Source organism: Triticum urartu, chromosome 7A (genome assembly GCF_056163025.1).
Source record: "Triticum urartu cultivar PI428250 chromosome 7A, HENAU_Tu73, whole genome shotgun sequence".
Lineage (NCBI taxonomy): Eukaryota > Viridiplantae > Streptophyta > Magnoliopsida > Poales > Poaceae > Triticum > Triticum urartu.
In genome coordinates, this window is record NC_141879.1 from 451376182 (window position 1) to 451393427 (window position 17246).

The 17246-nt window shown below is 47.4% G+C and overlaps 1 protein-coding gene across 1 annotated transcript; it reads left to right on the forward strand.

Annotated features, from left to right (window-relative positions):
* The first annotated feature begins 3774 nt into the window (after window positions 1–3774).
* LOC125523926 (purine-uracil permease NCS1) lies at window positions 3775–5775 on the forward strand. The gene has a single exon (XM_048689000.2). The coding sequence runs from the start codon at window positions 3888–3890 to the stop codon at window positions 5556–5558; it is 1671 nt and encodes a 556-aa protein (XP_048544957.1). The 5' UTR covers window positions 3775–3887; the 3' UTR covers window positions 5559–5775.
* Window positions 5776–17246: the final 11471 nt, after the last annotated feature.

The following is a 17246-nucleotide window of genomic DNA, read 5'->3' on the forward strand; positions in this document are numbered from 1 at the left end:
GTCACCACATGTATCATGTATAAAGTATAGTATATACCCGTGATCAACTCCCGAGTGATCACGGCCCGATAGTATAGCATGGCAGACGGACAAGGATGTAGGGCCACTGATGATAAACTAGCATCCTATATTAAGCATTAGGATTGCAGGTAAAGGTAACAACAGTAGTAGCAAGGACAGGCTATGCATCAGGATAGGATTAACGGGAAACAGTAACATGCTACACTACTCTAATGCAAGCAGTATAGAGAAGAGTAGGCGATATCTGGTGATCAAAGGGGGGGCTTGCCTGGTTGCTCTGGCAAGAGAGAGGGGTCATCAACTCCGTAGTCGTACTAGGTAGCAGCGGCGTCGGTCTCGGTGTCTAGCGAGAGAAGAGGGGGAAGAAACAATAAATATTTAAGCAAACAGATGCATAGCGATGCATGACATGACAAGTAGCGGTGTTAGGGGTGCCCTATCGCGGTATGAGGTGATACCGGTGAAGGGGGGAAACATCCGGGAAAGTATCCCCGGTGTTTCGCGTTTTCGCACAGATGAAACAGAGGGGGAAAGTTGCGTGTTCGCTATGCTAGGGATGCGTGGCGGATAAATGGGCTGCGTATTCAAATTCGTCTCGTCGTTCTGAGCAACTTTCATGTACAAAGTTTTTCCATCCGAGCTACGGTTTATTTTCTATTGATTTTAAAAGATTTAAATCATTTTCAGGATTTATTTAATTATTTTAATACAACATTATCCAGAACAGTGCTTGCTGACGTCATCATGACGACAGCATGACGTCAGCGGTCAACAGAGGTGTTGACTGGTCAACTGACGTGTGGGACCCACTGGTCATTGACTGTTTAGCCTAATAAGTGTTTAACTAAACTAACTACTGTTTAATTAAACTAATTAGTTAGTTAGGTTAATCTAATTATGATTAATTAACTTAATTAATTCCTTAATTAATTAATTAATTAATTAATTTTATTATTATTATATTTTTTTAATTCTTTTTTTTTAAAAAAAGTTCTGGGGATGGGGCCCCCTTGTCATAGGCCCCTGGGGGCTTAACGGGCGCGGGCGAGGCTGGAACGGGGCTCCAGCGGGTGCGGCCATTGTGGCGTCGGCCGCGGTAGGTGGAGCGAGGGGGAGCCGGCAGCGAACGGCGCCGGCGAAGGGCGGCGCCGTCGGAGAGTGGTGGCGGCGGTCGATGGAGGCTGCGGCTCCAGCGACAGGGGCATTCCATGGCGCGCGTGGGAGGGCGAGGTAGGGCGCGGGCCAGCGGTGGACGGCGCCAGGCGAAGGAAGAAGAGGCCGGTGGCCACGGCGTGTCCATGGCCGGAGCGGGATGCGGGCAGAGCGCACGGGCGTTGGCGCCCAGCCCGAGCCGGCGTACGCCCAGATCGAAGGGGGAAGCCGCCGGCCACAGGCAAGCGCGGAGCAGGGGGACGCGGGAGCGAGGCGGGCGCGCAGACACGCGCGGGCGGCGAGCACGTGCGCGCAGGGGCCAAGCATGGCCACGGCACGACCCGGTCGCGTCGAGCGCTGGCCAGGGGAGGGAGTGGCTGCAGGCAGCGGGCGGGGCTCGGCGGTGAGCGCGCGTGCGTGCGCGCGGACGGCGCCGACGATGGAGGGGAAAGAGAGGAGGTCGGGGCCTCACTGCGAGGCGCAGGGACGTGGCAGCGGGGGTTGAGGCGGAGTCGGGGACGACGGCGCCGGCGAGGAGGAAGGCGACGGTGGCGTCGGGGGTCGAGGCGGCGGCGCGGGCTCCGGGCGACGACGGGCGGCATCGGGCGGGCGCAAGGCGAGCGGCGGCGAGCGCAGGGGCGCTGCCCCGATCTGGATCGGGGGCGGGTGCAGAGGGGAGGGGAGGAATCGTGGGGGTGAGTGGGGTGTGCGGTTAGGGTTCCTGGGGGTGGGGGCATGTGTAGGTCAGGGGTGGGCCGGCCTGGGCCAGTTGGGCCGGCCCGTTCGGGCGGCGAAGGCCAGCTGGGCCACTTGGCCCAGCGGGGGGGGGGGGGGCTTTCTCCTTTTTTTTGTTAGTTTAGTTTTTTTTCTTTACTGTTTTATTTATAGCCCCATCTTATCTGAGTTTTATAAAAGCATAAAAGTTGTACCAAAATCAGTATTACTAATTATACCTCTGTTACCAAAGTTTAAACCCCTAGACGAAATATTTTAACATTTTATTAATTATAAATCCATCTAAACATTTGTTCCTGCTACCATTTAAATCACCTAAGAGTATTTAAACATTTTATAAAAGTGTGGTTCCTCCACCGTAGTTACTTCTGCATCATTGGAAGCAACCCGAACATTTTAGTTTTAAAGTTTGAAAATTTTGATGTTTACCTTTTATTCAATTTTGAATTTGAATTGGTTTTTTTTTGAACTAACGCGGGATTAGCAATAGTAACTGCGGTGATGTGGCGTCATTAACGGGATTACTGTAGCCTAATTATCCGGGCGTCACAGGGACAACAAGTCCAACAAGTCCAGGCGCCAAGTCCAGTCCAGACGCACATATCATTCTTTCTATACGAGGTGATGTCTCATCGATAATGGGAGGCACGTAAATATTTATTCAATTTCAAGGCTCCATAACTCTAGTATTCAATGGGTAACAATGTGCATGTCTTTCTTTTCCCTTGAGCAAGATGACTAAGGCAAAGTCCTCCTCCCCTCGATCTTCATTGCTGAGCCCATGGATCCGACATGCCTCTACCTTTGCTCCGGCTAGTAGATATGTTAGGGATTTAGTCCCCGCATGGATGACGCTCTGGTGGATGGCGACGCTTCTTCGAGTCAGTCTTTCGGCTTCGTTCCTTCTCAAGTTCATTCGTCGACACAGATTATAAGAGTTCTGACGTAAATTCCTGCCAGCTCCTCGGGTCGGCTAGGTTAGGGTTTCTCATTGCGCATATATGACGACAAGATTTAGTGTCAGGTTCTTTAGATCAATTATTAAAGGGTTCAATGGTGAAGATTGTGGCTCCAGAGCGCTAATTCTTAGGGACACGTGCATGAAGACTTTCGACTGTCATTGACAAGTTCAGGTCGGCTCTGGTATGGGAGCGGCGACAACAGCGCATCGTTGGCTCGTTCTGACGGCGTAAGTGGTTGTTCAGTGGTTCAGAGACCTCGATGTAATTTTCATTATACTTGAGGTACTTTGTAGTTTTGATGAACTTTTTATATTGGATCCGAGCCTTTTTTAACTAAAGAAAATGCATTCGACGGTTTGCGAGTATATATCCATGAGTATACTCAGCATTGCCTCGAAAATTAAATAAGGTAAAATTAGAAAACCGCAATTGTTTCACGGGGCAAATTTCCAACGTGATCCAAGCGGTTGATGACTTTGATGTTATGGATGATTCCGAGCGTATCTTCTTGGATGGAGCAGAGCGCACCACCGAAGCGTTTAACCACTCATGAGAGATGTTGCACTCGGGCCAGCGGGCGTATGTGCCGCAGTGACGAGGTCACTCTTCATCTCCTTTCACTGTATGTCTGTATCTGTGGTGATACATTTTAGTATATTTTTTAGAAGGACTATTTTTTACAATGAAACTGTGGGAAGATGGCCACAGTCTCTTTTTTTTTGTTGCGTGGTGAGGCATGGCCACCTTGACTTTTTGCCTAACAAAAAACGAAATTGATCTTTTGCCGGAGGCAATGGCCCGTCGGTACCGTAACCAGCAGTGCAACCAACCAGGTTTCGGCTCCTCGGACGCAGGCCCCCCTGCACGTAACACGTGCCCCTCCCCTTATCACCTCCCCCGTTTGCAAACACACTCGAGTCCAGCAATATTTCGCGCCACACCCTCCTCTCGTTCGCTCCCCTGCTTCCGCTTCTCTGCTCTCGCGGTGCGGCCACTACCACCTCGACAGTCGACACGATGGCCGCCGTGTCCATGGCCCTGTCCCGACCGCTCGCCGCACGGCATTCCGCTCACCACCTGCAGCTGCACCACCTCCTCGCCGTCTCCACCTCGCCGCCGCGGCTGCCTCTGCTCCCGCGCGGGCCGCCAGCCGGGATCGCGCCTCTGCACCTCCCTCGCGGGGGCGGCACGGCCAGGAGGATCATGCCCGTCTGCCCCAGGCTTGGGTCGGGCGGATCGGACGACCTGGCCCCCACGCCCAAGTCGGCACGCACCATGACGGGCTTCGACCTGGCCAGCCTCTGGGTCGGCCTCGTCGTCGGCGTGCCGGCCTACTACCTCGCCGGCAGCCTCGTCGACCTCGGCATGTCAGCGATCCAGGGCGTAGCCACAGTCACGCTCGCCAACCTCATCGTGCTCGCCACGCTCGTGCTCACGGCCGCGCCGGCCGTCACGCACGGGCTGCCGTTCCCGGTGCTCGCGCGCGCCGCCTTCGGGGTTCACGGCGCGCACGTCCCGGCCGTCGTCCGTGCGGTCATCGGCTGCGGGTGGTTCGGGATCGAGTCGTGGATCGGCGGCCGAGCCATCTTCCTCCTCCTGCCGGTGTGGCTCAAGACCCACGCGCCGCTGCTGAAGCCGGTGCCCGGCCTCGGGGCCTCGCCGCTCGAGATCGCGTGCCTCCTCGTCTTCTCTGCCGCGCAGCTCGCCGTCATCATGCGCGGCATGGACGGCATCCGCAAGCTTGAGAAGTACGCAGCACCGGTGCTCGTGGCGCTCACCTCCGCGTTGCTGGCCTGGGCCTACGTCTCCGCCGGTGGCTTCGGGCCCATCCTCTCGCTTCCGCCACGGCTGGTCGGCGGCGACTTCTGGCAGCTCTTCTTCCCGGCGCTCACCGCCAACATCAGCTTCTGGTCGACGGTGGCCATCAACATCCCGGATTTCGCGCGGTACGCCCGGAGCCAGACGGACCAGGTGCTCGGCCAGATCGGGCTGCCGGTGTTCATGGGCATGTTCACCTTCGCCGGCCTCGCCATAACCTCCTCCACCGAGGCCATCTTCGGGCAGGTCATCTCCGACCCCATCGAGCTCCTCAGCCGCATCGGCGGGCCCGCCACCAGGGTCCTCGCCATCTTCGGCATCACCCTAGCCATCATCACCACCAACATCGCCGCCAACGTCGTCGCGCCGGCGAACACCCTCGTCGCGCTCGCGCCGCAGACATTCACGTTCGCCAAGGGCGCGCTCGCCACGGCGCTGCTCGGCATCGCCTTGCAGCCGTGGCGGCTGCTCGGCTCCAGCGAGAGCTTCGTCTTCACCTGGCTGCTGGGAAATGCGGCGCTCATGGGGCCCATCGGAGGCGTCGTGCTCGCCGATCACTACATAGTGCGGCGTACCGCGTTGGACGTCGACGCGCTCTACTCGGAGGAAGCCGACAGCCCCTACTACTTCCAGGGCGGTTTCAACGTTGCCGCGATGGTGGCGATGGCGGCAGGATTCGCCGCCGTCATGCCGGGGTTCTTGCACAAGGTCGGGGTGCTGCCGACAATGTCCAAGGCACTCGTCGTGGCCTATGACAACGCCTGGTTCGTCAGTTTCTTCATCGCCGGCGCCGTCTACTCCCTGCTGCGTCTCCGGAGAGGGGTTGAAGTGAAACGACAGTACAGTCGTGCCACTAAATACTCCTACTAGAGTGGGTTTCAGAATGACACTACATACAACAATATCTGCTGACAAAACTAATAAGCAAACAAGAAAGTGCCTCCATACATCTTATAAACAGTAAAATATGTATACATTTATTAATCAGCCAAACAGTTGGATAGAGTTTATATGCCTACATTTATTTTGTGAGACAACATGCTACTGTATGTACGTTGAATATATACATGGTTCAGCTATTTATTTATTTTTGGAATGAGATGGTAGTACTTGTGCGTGAATTTCCCCAGTAGATCCTACTGTGGAGTGTGGACTGCATGTATTTTTCTTTGCCTCAGAACCAAAGCGCATAATGTTTCGGTACCTTGGACTTAACGAAGCATGCATCGTTTCAGGCCTCATTTGTTTGTTTGTTTTACTGTAAAACCGTAGAACAATAGTTCTACGGTATTCTCATTAATAAATTAAAATGTGTACAAGCCAGCAAAACAATATAAAGAAAATTCAACCTATGCTGGTTCTATGAAATATTGACATCAGATTATATGTTTTGTTCTACCTAACTACCGATCTTTTCTGTTTTGGTGTGCTTTGCCTTGATCTGAGTAGTTCACGGTCCTTCCTGTAAATAATGCTTTCAGCCATGAATGTGTGGTGCAGCTGATCTAAAGGCATCTATAATGCAAAGATGCTTATTTGGGCGCTTAGACAATAAAAAAAGAGGTAATATCACTGGTAGTCACATAACTAGCATCGGATGTGCAGTTTGGTGCTAAAATTTTAAAAATACGGTTTTCTGGTCATCTAACTTGTGTTTCGATGCAAATACGGTCACTCTGGCTGTCTGCACGCGTATCCGCCGCCCGCATGGCATGGCACGCACGCACATGCCCACTGTTAGCGTAATGCAATTTTACATATAAGCCCCTTGATTTTATTTAATTACACACAAAGTTCCTCAAATAAAATAAAAAAGACTCCAGCCGATGGTTTTGAACCCACGACCACCTAATAATACACTCGCATGTAAATTCACCTCACCAGCGCATGTTGACCTTAGAAGTGCACTACTATTTTTTTTAAACGAGGCCATCGAGTAGTAAATATTTAATTATACACATATAAGCCTCAAGTGAATGACGGGTGCAACAGGATGGTGGTCAACGCTGTCAACTTTTCTTGGTCAATCAGATAAATGGGCCCAAATGCCACTAACTGGTTATTGATGTTAGAGTCTAACTGGATAATTTAGGATTGGGGCCACAAGTCAGTGGGACATTAACAACATGTTAGGCTAATCTACACAAGGCCCGCATGTCAGTCGGTCAACTATGGGTTCTTCACCCGCACGTGGATAATTTTCCAGAAAAGGTGCCTGACGGAGTTGATCTACCTTGAACATGGACGCACATGAGCTAACCACTGCACCAAGCACCTATTTGTGTTCATAAAGAGAGACACTGAATTTTTCTACTTTTGCAATGACGACTAATCGTATCCAAAAAAAATTTGGAATGAATTTCTATTAAGAGAAAAATTGTAAGAGGCCGAAATTTTTGAATTTAAACAAGAGAAGCTAGTCTAAAAATACATGGACGTAACTTAAATCCTTAGATAGGCATACAACATCAGACCCTTATTTGGAAAAAAAATGTATTATTCACGCTCATTTAAAAAAATGTGTTATTTAAAATATTGCTCTCGGTGCCGCAACAATGAATTGGATTCACGACTTTCTATAAGAAAGGAGTGAGGCTGACCACTGTATAGGAAGCACATTTAAAGTAATGTTTTAAACTAAATATATTTAGACACTAAACATGAATTCAAAATTTCAGGCGAAAAAACCCGGGATTGCTGAGATATTTCAAAAACCGGATTTTGCAGCCCCTTAAAAAAAATAAGAAAAAAGGATCTTGCTCAAGAACAAGTTTGTTATACTTTGGGTTAAACATTATACATTTTGAAGTGTTTTTTAATTTGAATTACATTTGAAAATTTCTGGCAACAATAGATTTTTCGAAGATGTATTTTTGTGGCCGAACCTGGGAAAACATAACCTGTCTAAAAGCAAATGTATCTCTTCAAAAGCATAGAGTTGTCTTTTATGTGGTGGTTCTCTATTCTTTGCGTGTGTGAAAAGTCTTGAGTTCGAATTCCCACCTGTTGCGTTTTTATTTCTCACTTCTCCCACCCACATCATGCTGACAAGTGGGATTCATACGTGCTGATGGGAGTCTTCTGTGTGTTCAAATATAGAGTGAGGGTTGTTTCTGCAAAAAGATGCGTGGGCGTGTTGCACCAATTTTTTTCAGTCACTGACAGTGGGCCACAGCCCAGCTGGCATGCCGCGTAAGCGTGGGATACATCCGGATATGAACAAAGTGACCGTATTCGCACAAGATGACAAGTTATGTGACCACAACTCTGTATTTTACAAGTTTTGTAACTAAACTGAATATCGAGCGCAAGTTGTATGACTCCCAGTGATATTACCTCTAATTTTTTTTAAGAAAATAAGATCAGGGTAGGAGTCTGCCTGTCCAACGCGGGGCGCCTATTTGAGAGCTAATGAGATTGTTTCTCCCCGTAAAAGATGGGTAGCACTCGATAAAAAAAGCTAGCGCGAAAGAAGAAAAGGCCAGGCGTCCGATGCCTGGCTTTGCATCGACGCTAGCCAGAATCCCTTGATCGAACGGGATTCGGCCATAACGGCCAGGAACAGAAGCCTGGCGCCTTCTGTAAGCACTGGCGTTGTAGATGCCCTAAAGATCTTGCCGTTTCTTATGGACCAAATTCCCCAGCATCACACTGTTAGAATGTCCTATGCAATATCTTGTGGCAGTTGAAGTTGGGCAAGCTAGAATTCATTAAATATCGATATACCTCTATGCCTAAATGGAATGATGTTGTCCCAGCACTGCAGTGTAAATGGGCAATTCCAGAAGAGATGTAGAAGTGTTTCCTCTGTATTATCTGCACACAATGCACAGTTATTGTTATCCAGGTGCATGGTCTTTCTCTTGAGAAAATTCATTGTATTGATCCTGTCATGGAGAAGGAGCCAGAAAAGATCTTGTGCCTCAATCTGCAAGATGTTTTCCAGATGTATTGAAAGAGGTGGTGTACTGTGCTAGGTCCCATCATGTGGTGGTACATTTTAATGGAAGAGTGGCCTCTTATTGATCCTTGTACAATCCATTCATCTGTGGCATTAGAAGCCGGTCTCTCTAGTAGTTGCTCTAGTAGGAGATTATAGTGTTGAAATGCTTGTTGAGATATAGGAGTGTGGGAATGTTCTGACAGCTCCTGTGATCTGATAATCTGTTGCAGTGTCACAGTGTTGTTGGTGGAATAGGAATTAAGCCGAGGGAACTTTGTTGCCGGTGGTTGGTCCCACCAAACAGTCAGTCCAAAAAAGTGTTGCATTTCCAGACTTAGCTTTGCAAACTGCAAACTTCTTGTAGATGGGCACGAGCTTGAGTAGGGACTTCCACCAAAAGGATCCTACCAATCTCTCTCCTGGGAGTGTGTTGGAGTAGTAAGTTTCCCAAATGATGTTGACCCATGGAATATTTTCTCTGTTGAGAAACTTATGGATGTGCTTCATGAGAAGTGATACGTCTCTGAAAGGATTGATATGGTTAATTATGGTTTGCAACAAATAGGTTGTTTAGATATTGAAAGTGCGTTATATCGACTAGAGGGGGGTGAATAGGCGATTTTTATGAATTCTTCACTGAGGAATTTGCAGGTGAGGAAATTCCTTAGCGAAGAACTACTAGCAGCGGAATAAGTACTCAAAAGTAAACATAACAGAGCACAAGCATAGTCATCATGATGAAATGAAAACAAGCACAGAGTACAGAAAGCGTAAACACGGGATGAAGACAAACAGACTGAAGAAATTGAACCGAGGAAATTGAGTAAGTCTTTAGTCAAAGTCTTCAAACACAGATACGAACAAGCACTCAACACAGTTATGAGGAAATGAAAGAGTTGAGGAAATCGAACCAGTGAGCTTGGTGAAGACAATGATTTGGTAGACCAGTTCCAACTGCTGTCTCAGTTGTACATCTGGTTGGAGCGGCTAGGTATATAAACCTGAGGACACACAGTCCCGGACACACAGTCCTCACCGTATTCTCCTTGAGCTAAGGTCACACAGACCTCGCCCAATCACTCGAGGTAAGTCTTCAGGTGACTTCCGGACCTTCACAGACTTGGTCACTCGGCGATCCACAATTCCTCTTGGATGCTCTAGACCTTGACGCCTAACCGTCTGGAAGAAGCACATTCTTCAAAGGTAACAAGCGTCGGATCCACGCAGGATCAATCTCTTCAGTGATGCTCAATCACTTGGGGTTTGTAAGTGTTTGGGTTTGGGTTTTCCTCACTTGATGATTTTCGCTCAAAGTCCTTGGAGGATGGGATGCTCTCAAATGACAAGTGTCAGTTTCTCTCGGAGCAGCTAACCAGCTAGTGGTTGTAGGGGGCGGCTATTTATAGCCTAGGGAGCAGCCTGACATGATAAGACATAAATGCCCTTCAATGATATGACCGTTAGGTGGGTAGATATTTTGGGACAGCTGGCACAAGGCACAGCAACGGTTGGAAATTTGAGTATCAAATTCCTCAGGGCTATCATGGTCCTCGCTGTGTAGGCAATCCGCACTGGCAAATTCCTAACTCCTCAGTCAGAACAAATTCCTCAGAGACCAGAAGAATTTCGTCTCTGTCACTGAAGAATATGACTGAACTGTATGAGATTTCCAATGGCTTCACTCGAAGGGATTGGTAGGTGTAGGATTTTGAGTTGAGCATCACATGGAAATTTTTTCTTAGTATTTCCTTGCCCCCTTTAACAGTACGGTGTTTCTTATGACTCAAGAAAGAGAAAATGAAACTACGAAAACAAAAGTCTTCATGCTTCATGTTCCTCGAATGAATACCAAGTCTTCAGGATTGCACCAATTTCTTCACTTTCAAAGTATTCAGAAAATCTTCAGAAATTCAAAGTCTTCAGTCGAAGAACTTCATTTTTAGGGGTCGACTTTCTCTGTAAATATCAAACTCCTCATAGACTTATAGACCTGTGTACACTCAAAAACACATTAGTCCCTTAACCTATAAGTCTTCAATACACCAAAATCACTAAGGGGCACTAGATTCACTTACAATCTCCCCCTTTTTGGTGACTGATGACAATATAGGTTAAGTTTTCAACGGGGATAAACATATGAAGTGTAAATACTGATATTGAGGAATTTGATTGCAAGATATAGAAGAACTCCCCCTGAAGATGTGCATGATGAGGAATTTGCTTTTGAAGCATTGCACACTTGAAGAGTAGAATCATGGAGATCTCCCCCTATATCTTGTAATTCATACACGCATTTGACATATCATAATGAGGAATTTGAAATGCATGATGAAATAAGGTGACTGATGTAATTCAGCATTCGTGCATTAACATATATGAGGAATAAGCATGCAGAAAAAGAACATCAAAAGCATCAGAGCACCATCGGGTTTAAGTTTACAACTCGATCCAATAAAGTCTCAGAAGAACGAGAGTTGTAACTTAGCAAAAAAACGCCCATATAGACAGACCCGCTTGAAGACTAACTCAAAATTCCCCCCTTTTGTCATCGAATGACCAAAATGATCGAAAATGAGGACTAACGCCCCTGAAGAAAATCAAGTTAATGAAGGAGCGCCAGCATTGTTGGGGTCGTTTGTCGTTGAAGGGCCTGCCGCAGTGTCGTCCAATTCTTCGTACTCGTCGGTATCGCGTGATGAAGAATATGAGCTGGACACCAAAGAAGGAACCTTGACCTTCTTAAATTTCTTCGATGGAGGTGCAGACCAGTAAAAATCTTCCTTGAGACCCATTTTCTTTAGATCTTCTTCACCATACAGATGTGATAGAATGGCCCAGGTGCGATCGAAGACTTCATGGAGGTAGTAATGGTTTTTCTTCACTGCATTGTGTGTAGCAGTCATGTTGTGAAGAAACGAACCAAACTTACGCTTAACCCATTTATGGTTTCGATCCACCTTCTGGTGAAGACTAAGTAGAAGCTCATGGTTAGTCATCACACGAGGAGTAGTGGCTTGAGGAGTAGACTTGGGTGCATTGGCAGCAGAGTCATGTGTGACAGAGTCATCATTGGTGGAATAAGATGAAGCTTTGCGAAACTAACCATCCAATGGACGAATGCCTTCATCAATGACTGCAGGAGCCTTGCCCTTTTCATCAGTTGAAGTAAAAGCCTGCTTGAGGAGTTCAATCGGGGGCAGATAGCTAAGGTGATTCTGAAAATCAGCCTTGTAGTTGAGTGAAGACCTTGTCCTGAGGAATCTCATAATTCAAGGTGCATAAGGTTTTAGCTCAAACGGAGAAAGTGCAGCATTTGCCACAGTCCTCATGAAGAAATCGTGATAGTAGATAGGAATGCTACGAATAATGTTGAATAGTAGATTCTTCATGATGCCAACTATTTCCTCATCGGATGAGTCGTGGCCTTTGATGGGACTCATTGTCCTCGTCAGAATGCGATAGACGGTTCTGGGCACATAGAGTAAATCCTTCATGAGGAATTTGGTCCTTGGGGCTTGACCGGGCTTTAAAGTCTTCATTAATACTTGCATGTAATGAGCTGTGAGTTCTGGTTCATAATACAGGCAGCGAGCTCCTTCACTGGGTGGACTGATGGGCAGGGCGTGAAGCAATTCAGAGGCCGGTGCCTTATAGTGAGTATTTTCGGTCATCCAGTCCAAGACCCAGGTGTTGATATCTTCAGGATCACCTGTGATATACAATGTAGCGTAGAACTGAATAATAAGCTCTTCATTCCAATCAACAATGTCAGAGCAAAAGTTTAGGAGGCCTGCATCATGAAGAACATTGAGCACAGGAGAGAAGCAAGGTAATGATTCCATGTCCACGTGAGGAATATGTTCATGGTAGAAGATTTTGTCTTTGTTGAAAAGCAGTGAAGAATAGAAGTTGGCCTGGCTTGCAGTCTAGAAACGCTTCCTCCTTAGACGAGCAGAGTCATAAGGATTGTAGTTAGTGAAGAACACGTGCTCGCCGAAGAAATCATCAGCCTTGAATTTCTGCTTCTTTGAGAATGGATCCTTTGGCTTGGGGTGAGGAGTGTCAGTCAATTGCATCACAACCTCCGGGATCTCGATCTTAGGTTCCATAGGCTGAGGAATTTCAGGTGCTGCTTTAGTGGCAGCCTGGGACTCTGACTATGGGGGTGTGCAGTCCCCATCATAGATGTCCTCAGGTATTTCAAAGGCAGTGTTGACCTCAGGCCTCTTTCCTCCTTTCTGTGGCTTCTTACCATCATCCATTTTCTTCAGTTGAGGAATTTGAACAATTGAATTCTCTGAAGAGGTATGCAACTTTTCTTCGAGGAACGCTGCAAATGAGTTAAGTTAATGAGAACCCAGTGATTCAGCAGCTGACATGAGTACCTGTGAACAGAGTATAGTTGCGAGGAATTTGGAGAGGTCATATGCGTTCTTAGAAGGTTTTTTATAAAGAACAAGTTTGAGAAATTTGACCAGATGAGTCTTGAAGAGTTTCACTAAGCGTTCTTTGTCTTAGGTTCCAGAGATGTATAGATCGAAAATCCACACATTTGAGGAATTTGAAGAAAAACATAGCTTAGAGAAATGAATCAAGAACAGATGACATGTGAGGTGTTTCAGTGTGTGAAGATATGAAGAAAAACACCTTTGAGGATTTTATAGAAATCATTTGAATCAACGAGGGCAGTAAAAGTAACTTTTAATTACCCTAGATGAAGAACATGATGAACTGGAATGTGGAGATGTGAAGTTCGTCAGTGCAGATCTTCCATGCCCTAACTTGGCGGAGGAAGATGGCTACAGCGGCGGTGGAGTGAAGATTTCCGCGGCCGACGCGAGTACGACGACGATGAGGCCGAGGCAGTGAAGCTTTTCCTCACCGACGACAATGATGTAGCGGCGGCGCTAGGGTTTGAGAAGCTCGAGCTGGAGAGACGTCGAGTGGAGTAAAGGAAGTGAGGAAGGGGAAGAGGTGTATTTATAGCCATGGTGAAAAACTGCTCGCCCGAAGAATTTGGACGAACGTGCCCCTGACACTTCTCATTCGCTTGACATGTGTCACCCACGTACTGAGAAGTGGAGATCGTGTGCGATCGTGGGTGAATGGATAAGTATATCGTGGGATGCGGAACGGTTTGAGCGGCAAAGCCGAAAATTTAGATAAGATAGGTTTTAAAGTTACGTTCGCAATTTCTTCAGCTGACAAGGACACAGTGAAGATTTTGAACGAGTTTCAAATAGAATGCACATGAAGAATTTGTGAATAGATTGGGTTGAGTATAGCATAGAGGGGGAAGGGTCCGATCACATTCACTTAGCAGAAAAACTAACTTGAAGAAATAGCCATAAGTGAATGTTGTAGAGGACATGAACTCATATATATATATATAGCCAATGAAGAAAAATGACGGAAACAATGAAGACAATGCAAAGTTGAAGAATTTGAATAACTGAGGAAATTCAACAAAACAAAAAAAAACTCAGATTGAGGATTTTCAACCTTTGGTGGTGGCGTGACCCACCGTATAAGAATGATGATTTCAGACACCGCGTACAATTGTCGTAGGGTTTTGAGAATCAAATTCTTCGTTAATTTCTTCACACTTAGAGTGTTATTCTTCATTGATTGAAGAAAAACGTTTCTTCATGTGTTGCACATCTAAGTCATCAATTTTGCATAAGTGTTAGGATGAGTGTCCTTTTCAAAGAACATTTGAAGATTCTAAGATATTTAGCTCACACCGCAACTTGCTAAATCTCTTCTCATCCAAGGGCTTTGTGAAGATATCGGCTAGCTGTTCTTCAGTCTTCACATGCTCAATAGAAATGTCACCCTTCAACACATGATCATGAAGGAAATGATGACGAATCTGAATGTGCTTTGTCTTCGAGTGCTGAACTGGGTTGTGAGCAATCTTGATGGCACTCTCATTGTCACAGAAGAGAGGCACATTCTTCATGTTGACACTGTAGTCCTTGAGAGTTTGCTTCATCCATAGCAATTGAGCACAGCAAGAACCAGCGGCAATGTACTCAGCTTCAACAGTAGATAGTGATACACAGTTCTGTTTCTTCGAGGACCAATAGACCAAAGATCGTCCGAGGAAATGACATGTACCAGATGTTGACTTGCGGTCCACACGATCACCAGCATAGTCAGAGTCAGAATATCCAATGAGATCAAAAGCCGAGCCCTTGGGGTACCATAATCCAAGTGTTGGTGTGTGAGCTAGATATCGAAGAACATGCTTCACAGCCTTATGGTGTGATTCCTTCGGTGTAGCTTGAAATCGGGCACACATGCAAACACTAAGCATAATATCTAGCCCAGATGCACATAAGTACAATAAAGAACCAATCATGGAGCGGTATACCTTATGATCGAAGTTGATGCCATTTTCATCAGTGCACAGATGGCCATTTGTGGGCATAGGAATTTTGACGCCTTTGCAATCTTGCATGCCGAATTTCCTCAGTACATCCTTGAGGTATTTCTCCTGAGATATGAATAAGCCATTGCATTGTTGACGAATTTGAAGACCTAAGAAGAATTTCAATTCTCCCATCATAGACATTTGATATTCTTCACTCATCATATAGGCAAATTCATCACTATAACGTTGGTCAGTACAGCCAAAGATAATATCATCAACATATATTTGGCACACAAACAATTCACCATCATAAGATTTAGTGAAAAGAGTAGGGTTGAGTGAACCAGGTTTGAAGCCTTTTCATAAGGAATACCTTCAAAATATCATACCACGCCCGTGGGGCCTGCTTGAGGCCATAGAGGGCCTTATTGAGTCTGAAGACTTTGTCAGGATGCTTTGGATCTTTAAAACCTGGGGGTTGAGCAACATATACTTCTTCCTCAAGCTTACTGAGGGAGTCTTGGATTAGGGGGTCTCCGGACAGCCGGACTGTATCCTTTGGCTGGACTGTTGGACTATGAAGATACAAGATTGAAGACTTCGTCTTGTGTCCGGATAGGACTCTACTTGGCGTGGAAGGCAAGCTAGGCAATATAGATATGTATATCTCCTCCTTTGTAACCGACCTTGTGTAACCCTAGCCCTTTCCGGTGTCTATATAAACCGGAGGGTTTTAGTCCATAGGACAACATACAATCATACCATAGGCTAGCTTCTAGGGTTTAGCCTCTCCGATCTCGTGGTAGATCTACTCTTGTAATAATCATATCATCAAGAATAAATCAAGAAGGACGTAGGGTTTTACCTCCATCAAGAGGGCCCGAACCTGGGTAAAACATCGTGTCCCCTGCCTCCTGTTACCATCCGCCTTAGACGCACAGTTCGGGACCCCCTACCCGAGATCCGCTGATTTTGACACCGACATTGGTGCTTTCATTGAGAGTTCCTCTGTGTCATCGCCGTTAGGCTTGATGGCTCCTACGATCATCGATAGCGATGCAGTCCAGGGCGAGACTTTTCTCCCCGGACAGATCTTTGTGTTCGGCGGCTTTGCACTGCGGGCCAACTCGCTTGGCTATCTGGAGCAGATCGAAAGTTACGCCCCTGGCCACCAGGTCAGGTTTGGAAGCTTAAACTACACGACCGATATCCACGGAGACCTGATCTTCGACGGATTCGAGCCCCTGCCTTGTGCGCCATGCAATCACGCCGAGTACGATTTAGCTCTACCATCGGACCGTATTCAGGAGATCGCGCCGGCAGCCGCTCCGACCCTCAATTCGGAGCCAGTTTTGCCATCCGTGGACGGGTGGATGGACCCCGTCACGGAGGTCGTACCCTCTGCGGCGATCGAGCCGAATATCGACCTTACCCTCCACGAGAGCCGTGTTGCCAAACTGCCGGATCCTTCTCCGGCCACGGACTCCGAACCTCCTGCGCCCGTTCCTGTCGAATCTGATTGGGCACCGATTATGGAGTTTACCTCCGCGGATATTTTTCAGCACTCGCCCTTTGGCGACATACTGAACTCATTAAGGTCTCTCTCCTGGTCAGGAGAGGCCTGGCCGAACTACGTCCGGTAGGATTGGGATGCAGATGACGAAGAAATTTGCCGCCCACCCACCACCCACTTAGTAGCCACTGGCGATGACTTAACCGACATGCTCGACTTCGACTCCGAAGACATCGACGGTATGGACGACGATGCGGGAGTCGAAGAGGAACCACTTCCCACAGGGCACTGGACAGCCACCTCATCATACGATATATACATGATGGACACACCTAAAGAAGGCAATGGCGACGAGACAATAGAGGATGACCCCTCCAAGAAGCAACCCAAGCACCAGCGTCAGCGGCGCCGCTCTAAGTCCCGCCAAGGAAAAAGTGGTGATACCGGCACCCGAGACAATAGCACTCCAGATAGTGCTGAAGACAACAACAATCCCCTCCAGCAAGATTTAGAACAGGAGGATGGAGGAGCCAGCCCTCCTGAGAGAGCGGCAGATGGAGAGGCGGAGGATGATAATTACATGCCCCCCTCCGAAGACGAGGCAAGCCTCGGCGATGACGAATTCGCCGTGCCAGAGGATCCCGTCCAACAAGAGCGCTTCAAGCGCCGGCTTATAGCCATGGCAAATAGCCTTAAGAAAAAGCAGCAGCAGCTTCAAGCTAATCA

What these genes read in the sequence shown, in the direction of transcription:
- LOC125523926 (XM_048689000.2), top strand. Translation starts at nt 3,888, where the DNA reads ATGGCCGCCGTGTCCATGGCCCTGTCCCGACCGCTCGCCGCACGGCAT.